The following is a 23,480-nucleotide window of genomic DNA, read 5'->3' on the forward strand; positions in this document are numbered from 1 at the left end:
CTTGGCAAAAACTGTCTAAATTGTCCAATTCTACCAAATGTTCGTGAAAGTTTGACAGATTATGTGGAGAGGTTTCTTTTTGTTTTGGAAATGGCCCAAACTTCAATGCAGCTATTCTTCTGTGCTCCTTGGTATCATTTTACTTCAAACTTGACTGCAATTAGACACAGAACATGTGATACTGGGACATGGAGGCAGAAAATAATTATTAATAAGGATAAAAGAGACAGACGTGAAAAACTTTTACAGAATTTTATGCATGTGTACACACTTTATTAAATTTGCATTCTAAGATAACACAAGGTCAGCATTTCACAAAACTTCCTATTTATTCCAAAAGCAGTTATCAAGAAACACAGTATGATTATATGTTAGTCAAGCAAAAAGAGCATCTATAGGATTTTCTTATCAGATCATCTCTTGTACTTGCTTTCAAATAGAAGCCTGAAATATGATATATTAGAATAAGAGAGAATTTTACTTTATAATAATGACCACTTTTCAAATATTAGACTTCATATAAAAATAAAGGGGTACTGTCAACAAAGCTCATCTGAAGGTTAGCATCTCTATCTTTTATTTATTCCAAAACGATCCCTGCATAAAACTTAACTTTCTAGTCAATTTGATCAATAAAAACGAACCTCGGTTTAAATGATGAAGTGACTCATCTCGTCTCCTAGTACTGTTAACAACTTCATTTTCCTGTCCCAATTCTCACCCACCGCTGAATTTCAAAAAGAAATTTAAATACCATCACATTCCGAAGGTTGTTTCTTACGAGTCCTAATTAGAGCCAAAAAATCATGGCCAAAAGTATCCCTTTAAGGCAAAGAAGACAGTAGGGCGAAGGTGGATAAATATCCTGTAAAAGAGAAAACCATCTCTCGGCATTATATGGGCAGAAACATCTGAACGTGGTTCTTTCAGGAACAGAAGAGCTACACTGAATACCGTCAAAGTAGTTTTTCTTTAAAATGGCACGCTAGGGAACACGCCTCATAATATGTACACTTATGTTAGGCTTGAAAGGTAATGGACTTTGCACAGGTGAAAGCAATAGGAGAAATCAAGCCATTAATGGCCATCGTGGTGGTTATTACAGTTTAAAATCAACATCACATCTGATGCGGGAACAGAACTACTTACTGCAAGCTAAGTGATGCGCTCTTGTAAGTCCAAGAGGATAGATTTCCCTGCAAGCCATACAGTAGGACTACTCTGTGAGGACCCTCAAAGCGCATCATCTTCCATTAAAATTCAAGAATCTTTGCCTTCAAAGGACACAGAGGCAGTAGTTTTCATTTTACGTTCATTTCAAAAGTGGAATATTATGATCCTAGCAGGCAAATTTGCATATTAAACACAGACGATCCAACCACGATGTCTGAACATTAAAAGAAACCTAGCACAACAGATATTTTTACACAGTTTTAAATAATAAATAACACAACGATAGATTACACTCGTTTTTTTGTTGTTTTTTTTTAAATAGCTCTATCAGGATTTTCCTCTTTTAAAAATTAAATAACTTATAGTACTTCAGACTTACTATCATGTACACTGTTCACAGCTCAAACAGCTTCTTCAAAGCAAAATGCACAGTAACATCGACTTTTTCAGCTCCTAAAAGCTTCCTCGTAGATATTAAACTGCCCTTACTAGGAGGCAGCATCAACAAGAACTGGATTCGGACTCTGGTGGCAACACGATAACCCAAACACAGTTGGCAGCAGCACGCACTCACCACGCGACAAAACCAACAAATCCAATGACAAAAAAGTAATCAGGAAAAAAAAAAGCAGCAATCGAAACAGTATGTGGCAATCAGACACATAAAGCCCCCTTTTCTCCCCTACCTTATGACATCCAACTTTACAGCACAACACTGTAACCCGAGGCACCTCAGGCCTCATAATACCACCCGAAACAAGCTGTCAAGCTCCATGTACGCTTTTCTACACAGTGCTCTGTGTGTAAATAACATTATTCATTCATTTGTAGATGCTCCACACATCTGGTCAAGGCAGGAATCTCTTCTCCTTGATAACACCACCTAGAAACATTAATAATATTTTATATATTCCTTCGGGGAACAGGTTTGGGGAGAAAAATATCAACTGTGGTGGCTAAGGCATAAGAACCTGTGGTGAGTCATCCAGGCATCCTGTCAAGTCCATTTACATTCTCAGCACTAAAATCAATCCTCACGTCATACACTCCACCAGCAAAGAAGCGATATGGATAGTAATGAAAGCGACTATGTGTTTCTTCCCCGCTGTGAGAAATGGCAAGTAAGCAGCTCAAACAGGAAAGGGAAACAAAATGATGAACTTTAAGCTGATGCAGAAAAATAAAAATTTAATATAATCGAAAGCAATCCATCTATTATTGTGAAATAAAGAAATTTGAAACTATGTAGGTCAACAGAAAACAAAACAAAACAGAACAGAACAAAAAACCAAATCTCTCAAGCAAGAGAATTTCTGATCAACTTTAGCTGTCGTGTCACTGCTGGGAAAAAGAACCACTGTTGAAAATACACATCAGTGCTTTCCTTAAACGTATAGACTCTACAATACGTGCCCTCAGAGGCACTGAGGAAAAAAATATAGATATACTCTAATCAATCGAAAATGAGTATTGGAGATTTAGTCACTAGATCCAAAATGAGATCAGCAAAAAGAGACATAAGTAAGGTCACTACACTCGTAAAATTGAACTTTAGAGAAGAGCGATGCCAAAAAGAATGGCATCAAAATGGTTTGTTTTTGTTTTTAAGTCTGTCACACTTTAATCCTCATTAGGGATCAAAGTTCTCTGCGTTCCTCACTGAATGTTTTACGTAAGGAACAGCAGTTAAAACGCTGAATCAGAAATGGGTAAGTCACTTGGGTGAGAGATCATCCATCAAGATGAACGGAGAGCATGAGTTGGAGCATGCTACTGGAGACTCTGCGGTTGTGCTGCCTTTAGCCAGTGAGTCTGAGGATAAGCCACTGCTGCTACTACTGCCATCCAAAATATCTGAACTGAGGACAAAGCAAAAAGAATTATAAGCAGATGCATCTATCAGGGTCAAGGTAAACATAACATGCAATGACACAGTTTCAAGAACTCACACATCGGTAAGAGCATTTGTAAATAATAAAAAGCATAAGCAACAGCAATGAACTACATAATGTACTCTATTCGGATACCTGCAAAAACAAGGTCACAGAAATCCAAAGTAGGACGTTCAAGGTTCTGTATCACTTTACGGCTCTCTTGGAGGCACCAGAACGTCCAACATACAGTAAGCATTCCTCTTGATGTGTCATGATTTGGGTGAGGGAGTTCCCTTACCTTCAGCTCAAGAGATTGCTATCCTTAGATTTGTCCTCTTCCCTTCTCATCAGCCTTCGAGTAAGAGGACTGGTTACTCACTGAGGTACCCTGGACCGTCTGAAGTACTCTAGTAAGTACACCGCTTCATGGTTCCTCCACTCGAGAACACGGTCGTTCCACTACTCTAGATTTGACCACTTCCCCATTCCCAAGATGCCTTCAATTCAAACACATTTTTTTTTCTAATTTGTCCCTCCACTGTTTGTCTTTTATATTCTTCTCATGTGATGAATTTCTGACACAGTTTGCTTTTCTCTTACTTTCAGAACCCAAAAGTGTCCCTGATATCTCTACAAGCCTCCTTCAGTTACTACCCAGTTAGGCTGCTAAAAGGAATGTTCTATAGCCATGGGACCCAATACCCTCACCCTCCATTTGCCTCTTTGATTCTGATAGTTAGCTTCTGCTCCCATCCTTCCATCAAAACTCCTGATCTGGGCATCAGAGCCTCTAGAATCCAGCCCAGGGATGCCTTACCCATCCAGCCCAGGCTCTCGTGGCTGTCGACCATCCATATGGCCTGCTTCGTAAACTGGCTTCATCCTTCAGTATTCACAATTAAAAGCCTTCACAATTTCGCACCAGGCTGCCTTTCCGAGTCCCATCAATCCAACATATAAGTTCTATGCTCTATATATCTGGCCTGAATTCACTCCTTCACTTATTCTAATATTTACCGAGTACCTGCCAAGTGCGGGAAGTATGCTAGGTATTAGAAATACGATGGCGTCTAAGATAGGCATGGTCCCTGCCCTCATGGAACTTACAGTACAGTGCGGGAGACAGACATTTAAGTAATCATGCTAATACATATGTAATTTTTGATCAAAGCAATACAAGCGAGATACAAAGGGCTCTGTGAGTATATAACATGGGTAACCTGATCTAATTTGGAGGAACAGGAAGGAACACGTTCCCCAAAAGTGATACTTGAGCTGTCCTCTGAAAGACGAGTAGGCATTAACTAGCTCTGGTTTGAGAGGAAGCAAGGGTAGTTTTAGGAGCCGAAAGCAGGCTAGTGTGGCTTTAAGTACAGAGAGTGAGAACACAAGGAGAGACAAAGCTGGAGAGGTAGTCGGGCAGTTTTAGGATTTACACACACTTTTTAATTTTGAAAAGGGAAGCAAGCATAGAATTGGAGAAGGAATAATGAATCAGGAAATATGGGTTCTAGCTGAAGTCTGGTCACTAGCTCTTTTATAAAAGCCCACCCTAGTCTAATATGCTCTGAGGCTAAGTATTAGGAGTCTTTAATATGATCACTTTTATGGATCTCCAAGTTAATACACTTCCGGTGTTAAGCAACCCATGGTACATTTGGAAGTTTCTGGGCCCTATACTCTACCCCCTACCTCAACAACATATAACCCTCTCCCCCCACTTCTCTGCTATTTTTCTATTGCCTGTGGATTGTTTTTAGGTGGAGACAGAATACAAATAAACTTTGGAAAAGTAAACATAAAAATGGAAACAGTACAGTCCACGGTACTCCCACTCTATGCTCACTGCTGTGAAATGCATCATTAATAACAGCACTTTTAAGTAAGAAGTTCGGAAAATTTAGCTGGCACTGCTATTTTTTCAACCCAATGGTAAAATAGGTCTAAAATATGAATTATTCAAACTACTGAAAGAAAGTTACACAGATAATCTAAGGCATTGGAAAATCAAAAGACCTTTATATTTGCCTTTGGAACATATGTGATTTTTCCTCCTGCAGCATTTTGCCTAGACTAATATTAAAATGAATTTACTTTCCTAAAGCACATATTGTCCGGGCAGCCGAAGGACACGCTCTGTGCTACTTGGCAGGAAGAAACAGGCTTAGATTAAAATTTGGCCACCAAGCAGATAATCTGAATATAAATAAAGACTTTCTTATTCCAACCACCAGACTTATGGTGAGCCCTGGGTTAAAAGACTCCATTTGTAACAAGACCTGCTTGCTTAAGGTGAATCCTGTATTCATTCAAAAACACAGAACATGCTCATGAGGAGAAAGCGCTCATCTAACACGGTTGATTACCTTAAGAAAAATCAGCTAACAGGGAAATTACCAAGAAGTTGCCGAGAAAAAAAGAATACAAATCTGAACACTTTGTTTCACGTATTCCTTTTCAGGAATTTCTTCTCTATTATTAAATATGAACATAGGAAAAATTGTGTTCATGAATAGTAAAATAACATACTTACATTTAGCCTCCAGCTGAATTGAGATTCAGAACTTGGTAAACCGTTTACCAGGTATTTTCACTAAACTCTAGTTTCTGTTCTAATAAATCTGACACTACAACACATGGTCATGGAAGCAGAGACTACAGGTCATAGATTACCCACTGTTGGTAAATCCATGTAAAGCCAAGACTTACGTGATTTTTTTATTCAGAGAGAGATCCCTGAACAAAAGTGACCTCCACAGCGTTCGTTATTAAACCTTCTACCAGGCCTTCTAAAAGCAACAAAGTATGGTCCAATTTGACTTTATCTTTTTCCTTCCCTAGCTGAAGCTCTGATGGAGGCGTTAATGGGCCTCAGACTAATGGCTGAAAGCCAGACAATGCAAGGAAAGCAAAGGACCTAGACAGTTCGAACTGGACATAGGAATGCACGAATCAAAAATAAACTAATTCTAATTCATTCCCCCCACTGAGTATACATATTGATGCAATATCTGAACCACACAACCAAAAATACTTATGACTATTAAGGTACAGCCCTCAGTCGAAAAAAAAATAAGGGTGAAAGTGTAAGAGAATTATTAAAACACTCAAATGATAAAGTAACAACAAAATCAGGATGTCCAGTGTGACTCGTGCTATAATACATCTGGTTGAGCCACTTTGTGCCTTGTCCAGTCAATAAACTGGGTTCTATCGGGTTAAGGACAGGCAGGTAAAGGCACTAGAAATTAGCCACGGCCCTATCAACCCCTGCACAGACTCTGGTACAAGCTAAGACTACAGGCCTGCTTTTCTGGTCTCTACTATCTTATCTTAGAAAGATCCAACATTACATTTCTGCATAACTTCTAAGTTTTTAAGATCATTCATTTAAATTTAATCATTTCCATAGTCCCCTTGGGGATAGGAATTTAAACATACCAGCACAGATGTCTAAGCTGCTCACTTAAACACGTTTAAGGTATATGTGTATACGGTTCTATTATTAAACAAATCATGATTCTTATTCTTTGTACACGTCACATATTCCTGATTAAATTTTCTTGCCATGACACATATACAATTAAAAATAATGTGAAAAATCACTAAGTGAAATCTAGTGAAAAATGTTCAAATAAAACTATAAAGGTTAAATTAGCAGTCACACTAACACTGATGCACTGGGCAAGAAATTCATAGGAGAACTTTTCCTCTCCTGTGTGAGAAACAGACTATCACTTAACCTACATGGCTAGTGGCCCTCAAAACAGATAACCTTGTTCCCAAAAGAACGAGAAGCAGAACAAGAGTCCCCAACACACGAAAAGAATCAACGCGCCATGGAAAGGTATACTTCCGAGCTATGATCAAATTCTTGAGGTTCCGAAGAACTAACTGCAGAATGACCTAATTCCTGCCTTGTGGTTGACAACGTTCCCCGGATTTGGTTGGCAAAGGTTTCAGAGTTTACAACTAGCAAAAAATATGCTATCAAGAGCGGGCCTACTATTCGTTTGGGCAGCAGTTGCCACATTGGACACAAACCCCAAATAGTCTATACTCAAACTTCATGTTTAATTTATACTTCAAAGATGTCAGTTTTATTTTTTTAAATATATTCTTTTTTAAAAAGGATTTTATTTATTTGACAGAGAGCACAAGCACAGGGAGCAGCAGGCAGAGGGAGAGGGAGAAGCAGGCTCCCCACTGAGTAAGGAGCCCGACGTGGGGCTCCATCCCAGGACCCTGGGATCACGACCTGAGCCGAAGGTAGACGCTTCACCGACTGAGCCACCCAGGCACCCCAAGATGTCAGAGTTTAAAGACTGTTATTTAATATATAAAGTTTTACTTAAGGTTTTAAAACCCGTCTTTCCTTTGTGGGGTGGGGCAGGGAACAAACTACGACAACTGAAACGATGAGATACCATCTACTAATGATCCGGTACCTTTTCTGCTCCCTAAAATGTATAAAAATGGTTTCCTTGATTATCAAGTAGACTGGCTACCCTTGGCAAAAGAAACCAGAATACAGCTAGTCTCTGTCTCTGTCCCCATTTCTAAGAATACGGATGTCTGATCAATGAAACTGCATTACAGAGAAACGAAAAAAAGCAGGATCCAATTTTTACAAATCATGAATAACTCTTGTTTAAAATCTCTTCACTGCAGACAAAAATGTCAGCAATATTAGGATACAAGGTGTCCCAAAAGTCAGAGCAATTTTAAGCTTTAGTACCCTCACGAGCCCAGATGCTACAAACTTACTGAAAACATCTTTTAAAGCTTAATTGCTTAAATGTCTTTCACACATAGTTTTGTGAATTTGGAGAAATACATTTCTTTTTAATCTATTACTTAAGCCACATGTTGGCTTGTTACTGCTCTGACTGGCCACGAATAAAGCAAATCTTTCCAGGGAGAGGCAACACTTTTTGTCTTTATGGATCAAAAGTGCCCTTGATCACCAATGTCGATGGCCCCAGGGCTCTCATAGCTAGTCACAGCTCTAAGGAGAAAGAATGGGAGTAGTGGCAACAGAAATAGGACCCTCACCATAGCCACCATTGTTGACAACTGAGCTTTTGCTATTCAGAGGAATAAACGTCTGGACAAGGAAGGGGTGAGGACCCTTGGGAAGTCCCAGATCTTTCTCTTTCCTTTCTTCTTTATTTGTCTGAACCTGTTTTATGGCACCTTGTAGGGTCAGTCTATGACAATAATTTTTTAAAAAATCACTTCACCCTGTATGTTTTCGGCTTGGCAAAATGCTTCCCTATCTTTTCCCTAACTTGGTTACTTGGTTAGCAACTGGGTAAGCAAAGCTATTTATAATATCATGTGCCTATATTAAAACACACTTTACCATAAAAGTGATAGGCAGTTTCCACTAAGTATAGAGTTTCATCCACTAGTCCTCTTGACAAGCTCTAGAAGTTTTCTCTTTGCAATCATCTACATACCTGGAAAGGCACTCTATACCAAAATTAGCACACTGAGCTACCAAAGCCAGACACAGATGAGAGAGAAGAGAGACTGTGGGGCTGAAAATAGCTAGAACAATCTAAAAGGCATCTGTTCCAAGGTTAGAACAGTACTGATCAACGAGTCTAATAAACTAGAAGAATCCGTGACTTCTTGGTCAACTAGAAGTACAGGTTATCTTACACAAAACAATAAATACGTGATCTGGAAAGACAGAATCACTAATCCTTATACCTTGTAAGTGGTGTGCACAATTCTTCCATTTAGAGGACACCATCTTTATATTTTTAAAGTGAATGCACTTTTGGGCTCTTAAAAAAGATTCTCAGCTATAAAACTCAGGAAACAAAAAGTCTTGAAAGGCACTACACAGTTATGTCTAGAACACAGGCGCTCAGTGAGTTGATTAGAAATATGTACTGAGGGGGCGCCTGGGTGGCTCAGTCGTTAAGCGTCTGCCTTCGGCTCAGGGCGTGATTCCCGGCATTCTGGGATCAAACCCCACATCAGGCTCCTCTGGTGGAAGCCTGCTTCTTCCTCTCCCACTCCCCCTGCTTGTGTTCCCTCTCTAGCTGGCTCTCTCTCTGTCAAATAAATAAAATCTTTTTTTAAAAAAAAGAATCTCTCTTAAAAAAAAAAAAGAAAGAAATATGTACGGAGGAGAGCTGGGGTGGCTCAGTTGTTAAAACATCTGCCTTCGGCTCAGGTCATGATTCCAGGGTCCTGGGATTGAGCCCCACATTGGACTCCCTGCTTGGTGGGGAGTCTGCTTCTTCCTCTCCTTCTGCTGCTCCCCCTGCTTGTGCTCTCTCTCACTCTCTCTCTCAAATAAATAAATAAAATCCTTAAAAAATATTTAAAAAAAAGAAATATGTACTGATTTCAAAATACTACCTGGCCACTGCCACTACCCCTTCCCCTTCCCTCCAATATGTATGTCAGCATCCAAGTACTCAACTTCAGGTATATGAAGAAGTTAACTTTTGTACAAGAACACTGAAGGGCCTTAAGCTAGATACCTAAACTCGGATGAGTAAGGCTAAAAAAAAAAAAAAAATTACGTAACTAGACTGCAAGAATCAGGAAGTGTATACTAACACTTGTTTTCATACTAAAAAACAAAACCTTAGATAGGATTGTGACAGAACACCCCAAAAATTTCAGAAAGATTTTGTAACATCAGAAAATGCTATAGAAAATGCATGCTTCAGAGGACGCTGGTATTCTCTGCTAAGTCAAAGGGATATAATACAAAATGCAGGCAGAGCAGCTACAGTCAATGCACTTTATCCACCGCAACCCAGAACCTCTTTCTAACGCCATCCAGCTATTGCCGCTCTCCCATACCATTAGCACCTACTGAGAGACGCTGACCTAACAGGAGCGAGGAAGGAAGGTGAAGGTGCCAAAAACATACACACACTTCCAAAGGAGTACTCAATGACTTTCAAATGATCTGCTTTTTTTCACTCAGTCGTTAAGTATCTGTACCTCCACGGAGCTTTCCCCTCCATACAGCATGAATAAAAAGCGGAATACTATCTCAAATAATCCCAATGAACTTTTGATGTGGCTCTTTTTCAATAGCTCATACCCTAACATCCTTTGGATTTGATTTCATTTTTTACCATGAACTGAGATCGGACAGTTGCGCAGCCTCCGGAGACAGCATACTGGTAGTGCCTTGGAAGAGCCTCTTGGGCTGGCTTTCTGTCTCCATTTCACCTAAAACAGAAAGAGATGATGCTATCGTAAAACAATTCTACAGATACTGGCATGGTGCTAAAATGGGATGACCTTTGTTTAACTAAAACCTCAGAATACTTCGTCAAGCCACTTCAAAGCTGTTTTTCCACATGCTTTAAGGTGGAAAAGATATACTTCCATTTAACCTCAACCAAAAAGTAAGCAGCCCTAAAAAAAAAGAAGAAACAAAAAACAAAAACCTCCTTCTTATTTAACCTGCTACGGATATAGTCATGTTCTTTAATAGAAGAGCAGAACACAGACTACATCGGGCAAAATGAATCAAGGCTTACCCCAGCAGAAATAAAGAATCCCCAAACAGCTGAAGCTCACAGTGAATAATGATTTATCCTAGAGAACTCGTAAAGACTACTAATTTTATATTATTTTAATATCAGAGTATTTCCTGAGTCGGAGTCAAATAGGTTAAAAAAAGTATGTAGTCTAATAAACGATGTATAAATCAAAGGTTGCTTTAGACTACTTAGTGAAAATAAACATTTTAAAAAGTAACTTTGAATGCTCATCTGTAACTGAAAGCAATTATTAATCCATTCACAAAACTGGTGTTGTACTGCCTACCTCAATCTTATAGATTATCTCAGAACATCTATAAGGTAGCAGAAAAACTTTGCAGCAATCAGAATAACAACATTTTGCTACCAGGAGTGCAAAGACTAAAAACCTTCAGTCAAGACAGAAAAAACCCCTTTCCAAATAAGCTATGATTTAAAACACACAAATACCTTAGTTTTGAGGCTCCTTATCTGAGCTTTAAAATGGAATATTAAATAAAATTTAATTCTTGGGCCTAACTATATGCTCCAGTGGGAAATTATTACCTGTGAACTTAAGAGCCATGTAAGATTCTTCTGATGGAAAAAGATCAAGCAAGAACAAATGCAACATTCATTTTTTTCCCTCATGTTATCAATTAATTCATATTATCTTTCTTCTGGAGCTATTCTGAAAATTACTAATCAGGAAAGGTTATATTTTTATTGCTTTTGCTATGCTTTAATATGGAGCTTTTAAAAGCTACTGCTGGGGGTAGTAAGGAGGGCACGTATTGCATGGTGCACTGGGTGTTATACGCAACTAATGAATCATGGAACTTTACATCAAAAACCAGGGATGTACTGTATGGTGACTAACATAATATAAAAAAATATTATTATAAAAAAAAAAGCTACTGCTGGGTTTTCAACAGCACCCCATTAGCAAAAGACTTTAGCCCTTTTTAGCAAAGAATTCCTCCATCTGCTGGTATATTTTGGAATAGCTTTGAAACTGAACAACCGTACTAATTCCACCGACTTCCTGCAATATATCCAAAATTAATAATAACAGTAATAATGGCTTTAATTTCCAGGTGCTATTTTCACCTAACAGCTCCTGAGAAGGTTCTTAGTATTGTAAATAATTCCTTGCAGTATTAAGGTAAAAGACTACTAGTTTATAAAATAAAACTCATTCACTAAATACAAACATTGTCACCATATCAAAACGTATTTTCCAGAGCAAACCATTTTTAATTTTAAGATATCTGAAATATCATACTTTTTGACTCTGTGCATGTATGCTATTGGTGAAAAGTTTCTACCAAAGCTGCAAGTATCTGTTTACCTAGTATTAGGACAGGGACTATTTTCTTGGCCCCAAAGGTGATCTGCACAAAGAAACTACTTGCTGAATTGCTTTTTCAAAATTATGGTTAAAACTCTTGTTTAAAATGACATACGACACTTGCAATCATATGGGTATAGCCCCAGGAATAATGACTCAACCTATGTTCATTTTTTGTCCCTTTTTAAAACAGACACCATCAGGGGCCCTCACAGGCATCTGAAACTAGCACCAAGGAAGATCAGTTTAGTTTAGTACCCTGTGGTTCAAAATAAGGTAATTACGAGCACCCCATGATATCAAAAACCCTATGGACTCGAACATGAGGCAGTCTCTCTCTGGGAGGCATAATTTGGTGGTGGCTTATATCTGAATATGCAGCACGTTTAGAGACCTATTTACTAGGACATAAGCACATACTTCTGCAACGTATTAACTTGCATCTGTTTTCTATTCAGATCACTGAGAGGCAAAATTTTTGGAATATATATTGGTAATATGAATATATGAATAAGATTCAGTTATGAAGTGCAAAAAACATAGACGGTATCAGATAACTAATTTGCAAAATTTAGAATCCGTAAAGCATACGTTGGATAGAATATTTCACATTTCTTTAGAAAAAAAGGAATCATGCCTTGAGCTGATTTCAGACAAATACTAATTTGTCATTCAAGCTCAACTAGGCTTAGTATCAGAAGTGTGACGCTTACCTTTTCTTTTCAGAGGACCAAGAACACTGGGCCTGATGCACTTGACTGGGCTCTGACTCCTCCTGCTTCAAAGAATAAACAGGAGGATGTAAAGTGCTTCTTAGATGCAAGATAAATGTTCGAGCCCACCAAATAAATCAATAAAACTGACAGTCATCTAGAGAACAATTGAAAATGCCTGTGTTGTAAGTTGCGGAACTGAAATGCCAAAACGTGATGTGAGCAGGCCTATGGCACTCTGAAACAACACGACGTTTTCAGCTATTTTTATTTTTTTTTAAGATTTTATTTATTCATTCGACAGAGAGAGAGAGAGACAGCCAGCGAGAGAGGGAACACAAGCAGGGGGAGTGGGAGAGGAAGAAGCAGGCTCCCAGCAGAGGGGCCCAATGTGGGGCTCGATCCCTGGACCCTGGGATCACACCCTGAGCTGAAGGCAGACGCTTAATGACTGAGCCACCCAGGCGCCACTTAAGCTATTTTTAAAAAGCATTCTATAAGATAAGGTATCTACAACAGTTTTTTTTTTTAAGATAAACCTTATTAAAAAGTTATTTGGATTTGACTGGTCTACAATCTTACCTTTTTTTCCCTTATCCTTACAAAGGATATATTAGTGTGTGTGTGTGTGTGTGTGTGTGTGTGTGTGTGTGTATGTATGTATGTGGCTGGTAAAATGTCACTGGTAGAATATAGGTGATAGGTAGTATATGGATGCTCATTGTGTTCAATTTTGTTGTCTGAAAATTTCCAGTAAGAAAATGCTGGGAGAAAAGTTCATCAGGAGAGACAAATTTTTGAAAAGCAGGTTCACTTACCGGGTAAAGCGTCTTGGACTAGGAACAGGACTTGGTGGCAGCCCGCTGCTGCTCACAAACATTTGTAAGGACGGTGAAAAACATTGCTAGAAAAACACATATTTACTATTAACATAGCTCTAGTGCTCCAGCTTTCAAAGGGTTCTCAAGATAATAGAAACAACATCCTTAGAATTGCTTAGCTGTCCGTGTATATCTATACATAGGCGCGTGCGTGCACACACACACGAGAATATATACATATATTGATAGACAATTTTTTCAAGTTACTATCATAGACTTTCATTAATTTTCCTCCTAGTCATCGGATTCTTTACAAATGAGGCGGGTGTGTGTGTGTGTGTGTGTGTGTGTGTGTGTGTGTTTTAGAGAGTAAACAGCTCAGTGTGTGAAAGACAGTTAACATCTTGTCAATGAGCCTACCTTTCCAAATCCTCTGGTGGGTGACGGTGCCGGAGAAACTGGAGTGAAGTCAATCCTTTTAGGAGAATATAGTTTCTCTGGCTTCTCAAAATCGCTGTCACTCTGTAAACATAAAGCATTATTTCCTCATAATTCACAATCCAGCACATCGCAGCCCTTTACTATTCAACACGCCCATATTTTTGGAATAGAAATGTACAGACTCTAAAAAGTTGCAATCTCATGTTCTGGTGGAAAAGCAGAGATCAAAAATGAATACAAATTTGGAAACGGGGGGGACAGAAGGGTATGAAAAAAATTAACGAAGCCAATGAACAACATAAAGATTTCCAGAAAATAAAAAAACAAGCAAACATGGGATTAACTTTACCAGGCTCAAGCTCTCATCCCATGATTGGCTTATCTGCATTGCTGTCTGCACTTCCCTAAAACAAACAGAAATGAAAGGCCATCAGTGCTCAGGAACAAGACATACATCAGGCTAGGCCCTGTTCTTATGAAGCACTAACCGTTCATGTGCAGTTTCCCTGTTCATCATATCCATGCCCTCCTCCTGCAAAGACAAACATGGGCTGAAAACACAGTATTTATCCACATGGTTCTCTACTTCGAAGAAAATTTTAAAAGACTTTCCTGCCTTCTTTGACATCATCACAGCATGGCAGAACATTCTAAGACTGTCACCCCCGCCACATCTGCGTTTCACTTGCACACTCGGAAGAATGTCCAACTGTCTGTGGCTACCCAGAGTGGCAGCCTGACTCACGTTTAATGGCTAAATCTTCAGAATGAACATAAAATCAAAGTGGACAATTCAGACAATTGTAGCTGAGCTAAGAAGTAAAATTTACCCTTTTGATCTGATGCAGTCTGCTACTAGGAACACGGTTAGGCGAGGATGACAGCAACTGGAAAGGAAAAGTAAACATTTACTATTTTCTGAATCACAAAGCAGCAGTCGGCTGTCAGTCCCAGAGTCCAATCTCCTCCCAGATAAGATTTCATATTCTTCTCAGAGATGTAGCTCTTTAGATCACTGAACGTTAACGCACTAGAGGCAGGACATTCAGTCTTTGGAAAGTACACCAGGTGTCCAACCTCAAAGCACCATCTGTCGCTAGACAGGCACTGACTTTAACACTTTCCCCAAATGAATGCAGGGCTGTGTACGTTTATGTAAAAAAAAAAAAGATTCCAGGCCTTGGAAATATCCATTACCCCACTTATCTAAAACAAGGAACTAGGTAAGAAGGGAAAGAAAAAAACTGATTTTAGTCATTTTAGCACCAATGCACCAATGGAGGAAGATAGGCTCAGAAGCCCAGTACAATATTCTGCCTATGATCAGGGTTGATCGAAAACACTTTGAAACTGCAAGAAGAAGATTTTGCTTGTGTGACCGAAATCAATTCTAAAATTTGGTCACTACCACTATCACTGCAAACTCTACTTACTAGTTAAAAAAATCAATGTGGAAGGCAATGTGTATTTTTCAGATAACTGCTGCTTTTCCTTAGATCATCATTTTTTGACAAATGATTTGGGGGGGCCAAATTACGTTCCCTCAAAATACAATCTGATCACAAAACAAAAGGTACACTTCATCTCCACAGCTCTTACGGGGTTCTAACAGTCATAATGTAAACAACTGCTACTTCTTTCCCAATTAAATGCAAATAAACCTGCAGTGCTATAAAACCATGAAAAACCACGACCCTGTTACAAGAGACCCTATCCTAATAAAATGTCTAAAAATCCTAACGTAGTGAGTAGTATAAAATGGTGATCAACTGCTCCAAGTTTTTTAGGCAAAAGCTAATTCGGGTGAAATTTTTTAACGTATTACACTGAAATATGATTTTACCTCAAAGGATATCTCTTCAGTACCTACCCTTGCCTCTTACTTTTTCCTCTCCTAGGCTCTGAAAATAGAAAACCTTTAGGAATAAAATCCTCTAAGTTTTTTTTTTTTTTTACCACTAGAAAACTAATAGATGTTTACTGGTAAACTCTTAATAAAGGCCATTTGAAAAACACTAAGTGGGACGCCTGGGTGGTGCAGTCGGTTAAGCAACCGACTCTTGGTTTCGGCTCAGGTCGTGATCTTGGGGTCCTGGGATGGAGCCCCACATCGGGCTCCCTGCTCAGCCAGGAGTCTGCTTGTGGATTCTCTCTCCCTCTACCTCTGCCCCCTACCCCTGCTGCTGCGTGCTCTCTCTCGCTCACTCTCTCAAATAAATAAATCTTTTTTTAAAAAAAAGAAAGAAAAACACTAAGCTACTAGGCAAGTAAATAAGGCAGGAAAGACTAACAGGATACCATGGAAGAGAGCATGGCTGTGTCCATCAGAGAACAAAAGAAACCCCAGAGGCTGCGAAATCATCAGAAAAGCCAAAGATTGCAGAAAGCTGATGGCAGAGAAAGTCAGAAATTTAGACGCTGCGTCTATATGATGTACAACTTGTCAATGCAGGCAGAAGTGGAAAGAAGACTCAAAAGGGGGACAGGGAAGAACAATGCCACATCTAGTACTGGAAACAAGTGTTAATGTACAGGCTGAGAAAAAAGCCAAGCACCTCAAGGAGGGTGCTGGTTAATGGTGTTAAGCAAAGAGCTCAAGTGGGGTAAGGAAAGAGGCCCCTGCCACTGGCATCAAGTTGTCACCAGTGACTTATTTTGCAAGAAATAAGATTTTATTTATTTAGTTTAGAGAGACAGAGCACATGCATGAGCAGGAGGAGCAGAGGGAGAGGGACAAGCCAAGTCTGCACTGAGTGCAGAGCCTGAGCGGGGCTTGATCCCAGGACCTTGAGATCATGACCTGAGCCGAAAGCAAGAGTCAGACGCTTAACTGACTGAGCCACAGGCACCCCTCCAAGAACATTTTTTAAAAAGATTTTATTTATTTGAGATAGAGCAAGCAGGCGAGCAAGTGAGCGAGAGAGAACACGAGTAGGGGGTGGGCAGAGGGAGAGGGAGAAACAGGCTCTCCACTGTGCTGGGAGCCTGACGTGGGGCTCGATCCCAGGACCCTGAGATCACGACCTGAGCCGAAAGCAGAGGCTTAACCTACCGAGCCACCCAGGAGCCCCTGAAAACAGTTTTTTAATAGCATGGTGATAGAGGTAGCGAGATCACGAACTGGCTGAGTAGTTGGCAAGCAACTAGGAGACAAGGAATGAGTGGCAGTGTGGTGTGGATTAAGCTCTGTGAAAGCTCAGAGGGGTGGAAGGGAACCAGGGAAAGAGAGAACTATGAAAAAAAGACAAGTTTGTGTTCTAGATATCAGATGTGTGAGTCAGAAGAAAGTGGGAGCAAAAAAGCCAGGGAAGAAGGGACTGGAGGGGAGACAACAGACCAAGCAAAGTGACAGGAGACTCAGAAAATCTAGGAACCGTTAGGAGAAAGTGCCACACGCGAAGGTAAAGACATTTTCAGGAGAAGCAAGCTGCCATGTATACAAGATGGCCGTCCGCATGCTCTGTGAACAGAGAAGGGTCATCTGCCGAAAGCGAAAGGTGTAGGAAGCTTGCAGAACATTTTTTCAAAATTAGAATGTTGCTTTGGAGAACAGCACGGAGCAAGTGGCACCTTGAACCCAAAACGCCCAGGAAGAATGCATCTCCTGGCCCTTCAAATGACCAATTCCTTGAAATTTCCCTACTCGTAATACAGGCAACACTTTCCCCCTGGTCACTAACAAACACAAGTTCAGTCCCCTGGAGTCCTCCTTCTTCCTGCATTTACACCTAATCCGTTGTCAAATCATGAAGAAACCTCTGCACGTCTTCCCGTGCCAGTCCCCTCCTTTCCATTTCATTCCACACCTTGCTTCTGGCAGGTTAATACAAGACACAGGAAAGTGTATTAAGATTTATAGAGGGGGCGCCTGGGTGGCTCAGTGGGTTAAGCATCTGCCTTTGGCTCAGGTCATGATCTCAGGATCCTGGGATCGAGTCCTGCATTGGGCTCTCTGCTCGGCGGGAAGTCTGCTTCTCCCTCTCCCTCTCCCTGCTGCTCCCCCTCCTCGTGTGCTCATTCTCTCTCCCTCTCTCTGTCAAATAAATAAAATCTTCTAAAAAAGGATTTATAGAGGACATTGTGATATAATACATAAGGTGTGATCAGTGGCGATAAAAGTATCCAAAGGGTGCTGCGGAAGGCTTCCCGAACCAGAAAGCTCAAAAGGAGAAGGGGATGGAGGAAAAGACAACATAAGGATCAACAAAGAGCAGTGAATCAACATGGCTCCTCCAGCAAACCAGGTATTTTAGTGCAGCCAGAGGAAAAGGTATTAGTCAGGGGTAGGGAGAGAAGAGCCTAGACGGAGTGGATAAGAATCTTCACATCTCAGAAAAGAGCAAAGTCAAGTGTAAAGAGGCAAATTCATTTTCCCTTCTTTGCTCTACTACTGATATCAGGAACATAGCTGTGTAACAAGTGGAAACATTTTTCATATACACAGCAAAATTAAATTCTATTTTCCAGTATCCTCAGGGAAGGTGACGTGAATCAAACCTCCAGATAGCTAACATTTTCCCCTTTAAGTATTTTTAGCCACTTTGGCTGGAAATCTTTCTTGAAAGTGTTGTATTTTTTTTCCCCCTTTCTTAAACAGATTTTACCAAACAGAATGGCACTGGCATATCTCTATTCTAATCCCAGCTCTGCCGCTTACCAATTATGTGATTCTAAGCAAGTCGCTTCTATCAGCTGAGTCTTAGCTGCTGCCTCTTTTAACTGGGAAAAACATCTTTTGTCCTGCCTACTTCACACGGGTTGCTATGAGAATGAAAAGTATGAAAGGACTCTGTAACATGTAGAATACCATACAAGCATAGGTACTACCATAATTTAAGAAAATGTTAATGACCCAGGTATCTTTAAGAACATCAAGTATTTTACAGTTCTACGCCAGCGAGACCCTCAGGGTCTATTAACGGGCTCTTAGCCCTTGTACTAAGCCACGGACTAATTTTTTAAAAGCCTCTTTCTGCTTTTCAGTTTTTCCCTCTCCTCCCTTGCTAGCAGCTATTAGTATACCTTAAACCCGAATGTACCTCTTCTGATTTGCTGCTTCTCCACACTACCGAGTTGGAAGCTTATTATAATTGTGCATAAATTTTAGATGATTCAGAGGTCAGAGAGGCTCCCTATAAATAAACTGATGAACCTTTGTGCACAGACTATGGAAATCAAGCGCAGCCATTCAGAGGTCTGTTTGCTTACATCTCAGATGTCTTCCAGAGCGCTGCAGCTCCTGGATAAGTGGGCTCCGCATGTGAAGTGCTACTATATAAAAAACCTCATCATAATTTCTCCCAATGCGACCAACTAATAAGGTGATCCCTGACAGCTCTGGCTATATAAAACAGTCACTATTGGCAACTCTACCGAGAATATAAATATAAGCATTATAAAGGAGATCTTACTTTGGATAAATAACACTGTCCAACAGATATGTGTCAGAAATAAATACTCTGCTACTGTCTAAACGATTTTTGCTTCCTAGGACAAATAAAGACCCCTTTTCTCAGCCACATTTAGAAGTTAATCCTGACTTACCTCATAACCATGATGCAAGTAGTGACAAACAAAACAATGAATGGTTTTTAAAAATACAAAGTCCCACAGCTAGGAAAAAACTTTAACCAGATCTCTTTTTTTGCACCAGAAGCTGAAAATGGCCACAGCATGAGCAAGGTAGGTAAAATAGTATTTTCCCTTTGTGAACAATGGTGCATAGCACATCATCTTAAGAACGAGTAACTACATTTGAAAGTGTTTTCCCCAATCCATACCACTAAAAATACTTACTTCTATACTTACCAGGCTATGACGGCTCATAATTGTTGTACTATTCCTCCGAGTTCTAAAGGTATAAGGCTGAAAAACCTGTGAAAGGTCACTAAAAAAATAAAAATAGAATTATTAACGTCTTCTCATTTAAGATATCCGCCAACTCTCTAGTCAACAATGAAATCTTCCAAGGCTCCTCATTTCATACAATGAATAAACTCCTCACTGACCTCTTCAGAGGTTCCGTGGTGGTGTGCTGTGGATCACAGGTTTGCCCAGATACTGAGCTCCTAAGTGGTTGGGGGGGCGCTAGGAGAGGTACGGGGCGGAGCTCCAGACTGGCTGCCTCCAGCTGCTTCTGGCCAGAGCTCACGCCCCCAAACCGGTTCCCACCAGACAGGAGCAGCCTCATCTGTTTACCCCAGAGGACCTAAACATATTACTGCTTTCTGTGTGCTATGACGGTGAGAAGGGCTGGGGAGCCCTGTTCTACAGCACATCTCCCACTATGGCCGTAAATATGTGTTCTGCCTGTGAACCTGCTGTGCAACTAAATAAACATGCCTGGAGTTTTGCTCATGTTGCCTCTTCTTTCTCCAGTGTCCTCCCTCCCACCACCATCGGCCCAAATCCTTCCTCTCCTTGAACACCCAATTCAAAGCAATACTCTCTGTGAAGCCTCTCTTCAATTCACAAACCTAATGCAATCATTCCCTCCTTTGAGTCCAAAGAGCACAATGGGAAATGAGATGCTTGAGACACTGACTTTACCTTTTATTAAAGAAAAGTGTGCATGTGTCTTAAATTCTGTGGTAGAGGCCTTTTGTTCCTCTTTGTATAATGTCCCTGCAGTGCCCAGCAGAGTGCCATGCCCATGATAAGAGGTCAAGAATGATTTTCAGGACTGAACTGAATTGGGCTTCAAGGGACCACTGAGATCACCTAATTCAGCTCTCCTAAGTTTCAAATGAGAAAACAGACACTCAGAAAGGCTAAGTGATTCACCTGTGATCACAGTTAAGGAGAAATATTGGGACTAGGTCTAGTCTCCTGACCCCTTCTTCTGTCATATGCTACCCTGCAAGTAATTACTTGATTCCTGATTCAAAAAACTGTGTGTTACTTCTACAACAGTCTAAATGCAGGTCAGCAGGATCGCCCTAGCTCCTAGCAATTGCTTGCTTACCAGATTTAAAAAGACAACCCCCAAAGACCAATTTATTCCTACAGAATCAAAAATAAATGTAGAGCTGAAGACAGCATTAGGAAAGCAGTCACTCCATCATTCCCTCAGTTTCAAAATTTAATAAAAGAAAATGAGTTAATTCCATTCCCCCCCAAAATACAGATAGTATAATCAGTTTGATAGACAAGAATTACCTATTTCTTTGCCTTCACTGTGCTTGATGAATGATTTTGGCTAATTCTACTCCCATCCCCTTTTTTGGACTAATTCCATTTCTACAGGGTCTCGCAAATTAGCTCTTTACTAAGATGAATTGTCTACTTATAGGACTGAAATATAATAGGCTCAGGAGGTCTGCCAATTTAACCTTCACTACCGTAAGATTCTACCTTAAAATAGACCCTCTGGTGACTTATTCACATGAAAATACAAGACCCTACCACTAAAATTCAAGGGTTGAGTCTTTCCATTGTTTTCTAAAATCTGTATTTTCACTGACCTAAGCTACACGACACCGTTCCTTTTTTTATTCACTGGAATGCATTTCTGGCAGTTTTAGGATCTGAAAACGTTACAACAAATACAAATCACTTAATGTGCCATAAACACGCCACTTGATTACAAGTTATTAGATAAATTGTGATTTATTAAAGTAAATGCTCTGTTAATGCCAGGGTTCCTAAACTAAGCTTAGAAATAGCAGCTCTTAGAGACAGGTGTCAAGTTGCAAGTCTAGTTCCAGGGGCTTCAGTCTGACATTCAGTGGTGTAAATTAGGCAAGGCAAGCAACCTGTTAGAAGAGCCAGAAGCGTCTTGTAGATCCTTTCAGAGTGGGCCAACAGAGCCCCAGGTAAAGGGGCCCCATTTTTCCCACAGTTCCCAGAGTTTGGGGTCAAACTTTCACTCCACCTTGGGACCCAAGTCACTGTTAAGCAAACAAGTCCCCAGCCCCTCAGTTTAGAAAACCCAAACGAGCACCAACTCTCACTTTAAGGAAGGAAGATTGCTTGCAGGGGGTCGAGGAGCCCCTGAACCCCGGACTTCATCGTCCCCAACCCGCCTCACCTGAGCCCATGGATCAGGGGAGCACTGCTGGATCTCCTCAGGGTGCCCCCATCAGATGTATCAGGCTCAAAGTCCAGCTCCATTTTCTCCTGAGCCATGTTGAAGACTTGCAGGCAGGCACAGCGGACAGTGCTCAGCTCCTGGTGCTTAGCTATGGACTCCCAAGACTCTCACTGCAGGACTGAGCTGCTGGGGACTGGCAGCTGGGGGCGGGGGCTAAGGGGCGGAGGCTTGGGGGCGGGGGCTGGGGCGGAGAAAAGCAGGAGAGGAGGAGGAGGGAACGAGGATGAGGATGAGGAGGGGAGGATGATAGTGAGTGAGGGGAGAAGGGCGGGAAGGTGCTAGTGGAGAGGGAGGTGGTGGTGGTGGACGGTGACAGAATAAAGGAAGAGGATGGAGGAAAGAGAGGGATGGAGGGAAAAGAGCAAGAGGCAGGAAAAGCGGATAGATGGAAAAGCAGGAAAACAGAGAGGGTAAAAGGAGGACAGACAGGATCGGGAAAGGAAGAAGATGGGGGAAAGGAAGAGGATCGAGGGGGAGGAGGAGGGCAGGGTGGAGGGAAAAGAGGAACACGAGGAGGGAAAGAAAAAGACGAGGTATGGGGAAGAGGAAAGAGGAAGGAGAAGGAAGCGGACAGAGGGAGAAGAGGAGGGGGAGGAAACTAGGCAGCGGCGGAACTCATGTTGCTATCTTTCGGCCGACGACCTCGAGCGGGGCCGGGCTACAAACACCGCGGCTGCCCGGGCAGCGCTAGCACCGAAAAGCTGACAGTCGGGCAGGGCCCGGCCGGGTGGCCTCGACGGCTCCAGCTCCCCATGCTCGGGGACCCGGTCCAGCCCCCCATGCTCTGGGACCCGGTCCCGGAGGCTCCTCAGCCCTGTGGGGGGTGCTTCTCCCCTCCCTACCCCCCCTCCCCGCCTGGAGGACAGGTGGGGGTTCGGCCCCTCAGCCGCCGCCGCGGTGCCTCCTCTTCCTCTCTTGGGTGCTAATGGCCCGGGGGAACCCCTTGGGGCCAAGACCAAAATCTACAACCTGCCGCCTCTTCCGCCTCCCACGCTTCAGAAGCGGGAACCTCCGCGGGGCCAGGTCTTCCGCGTCCGGGCACCCATCGGGTCCTGCGCACGCGCCCGGCGGCCGCGCCAATGAGCCCGCGGGCACGGAGCATGCGTGGGAGCCCCGCCCCGCAAAGCTCTTCCAAAGGGGAGGAGCGTTTCCAGGGGGCCCGGCGCCTTCCTCTCTGGCATTGGCCCGGGGACCCTGGCGCCCGATTTTGAAAAGAACCAATAGTTTGGAGACACTGGAGCATCCTCGTTCGGAGGAGTTTGGGCCCGTATTCATGGGAAATAGAAACTTGCGGTTTCCAGGTTTTTTTCAATGCCAATTTGTTTGCTCTGATCTCTGTGATCTCCGCCCATTTCTTAAACCCCTTGATTTTGTTGGTCTTTGGAGGGGCCGATTTTTTTTTCAGATAATCCATTTGGATGCGCTAGACCAAAGGGAAAAGAAAAACAAAAGCAATGGTGTAAAAATAAAGAGAATCTAATGAGAGTTCATATAGCGAGTGGCAAGCACT

General features: G+C 41.5%; 1 protein-coding gene across 4 annotated transcripts; it reads right to left on the minus strand.

Moving 5' to 3' along the window:
* Positions 1-251: 251 nt before the first annotated feature.
* PABIR2 (PABIR family member 2) lies at positions 252-23,062 on the minus strand. 4 transcript variants are annotated; one of them, XM_040627513.1, is made up of 11 exons: positions 22,940-23,062; positions 21,908-22,151; positions 19,687-19,765; positions 14,709-14,765; positions 14,367-14,410; positions 14,228-14,282; positions 13,858-13,959; positions 13,435-13,520; positions 12,617-12,678; positions 10,160-10,256; positions 252-2,056 (listed from the first exon to the last, which is right to left on the minus strand). In XM_040627513.1, the coding sequence occupies exons 2-11, from the start codon at positions 22,003-22,005 to the stop codon at positions 1,987-1,989; spliced, it is 750 nt and encodes a 249-aa protein (XP_040483447.1). In that variant the 5' UTR covers positions 22,006-22,151; positions 22,940-23,062; the 3' UTR covers positions 252-1,986. The 4 variants fall into 4 exon arrangements, with proteins under 4 accessions (XP_040483447.1, XP_040483446.1, XP_040483443.1 ...); XM_040627512.1 differs by having other exon boundaries at positions 12,617-12,681; positions 22,940-23,054; XM_040627509.1 differs by lacking the exon at positions 252-2,056 and adding an exon at positions 2,342-3,032 and having other exon boundaries at positions 22,940-23,055.
* Between the last annotated feature and the right edge of the window lie 418 nt (positions 23,063-23,480).

The sequence above is a fragment of the Ursus maritimus genome (assembly GCF_017311325.1).
Source record: "Ursus maritimus isolate PB19 chromosome X unlocalized genomic scaffold, ASM1731132v1 scaffold_X1, whole genome shotgun sequence".
In the NCBI taxonomy this organism is placed as follows: Eukaryota; Metazoa; Chordata; class Mammalia; order Carnivora; family Ursidae; genus Ursus; species Ursus maritimus.

What these genes read in the sequence shown, in the direction of transcription:
- PABIR2 (XM_040627507.1), bottom strand. Translation starts at nt 22,005, where the DNA reads ATGGCTCAGGAGAAAATGGAGCTGGACTTTGAGCCTGATACATCTGAT. An exon ending in CCCCTGATCCATGGGCTCAG is followed by an intron (nt 19,766 to 21,907) that starts GTGAGGCGGGTT and finishes TTATTTTTTTAG; the next exon opens with TGACCTTTCACAGGTTTTTC. An exon ending in GACTGCATCAGATCAAAAGG is followed by an intron (nt 14,411 to 14,708) that starts GTAAATTTTACT and finishes TTGTCTTTGCAG; the next exon opens with GAGGAGGGCATGGATATGAT.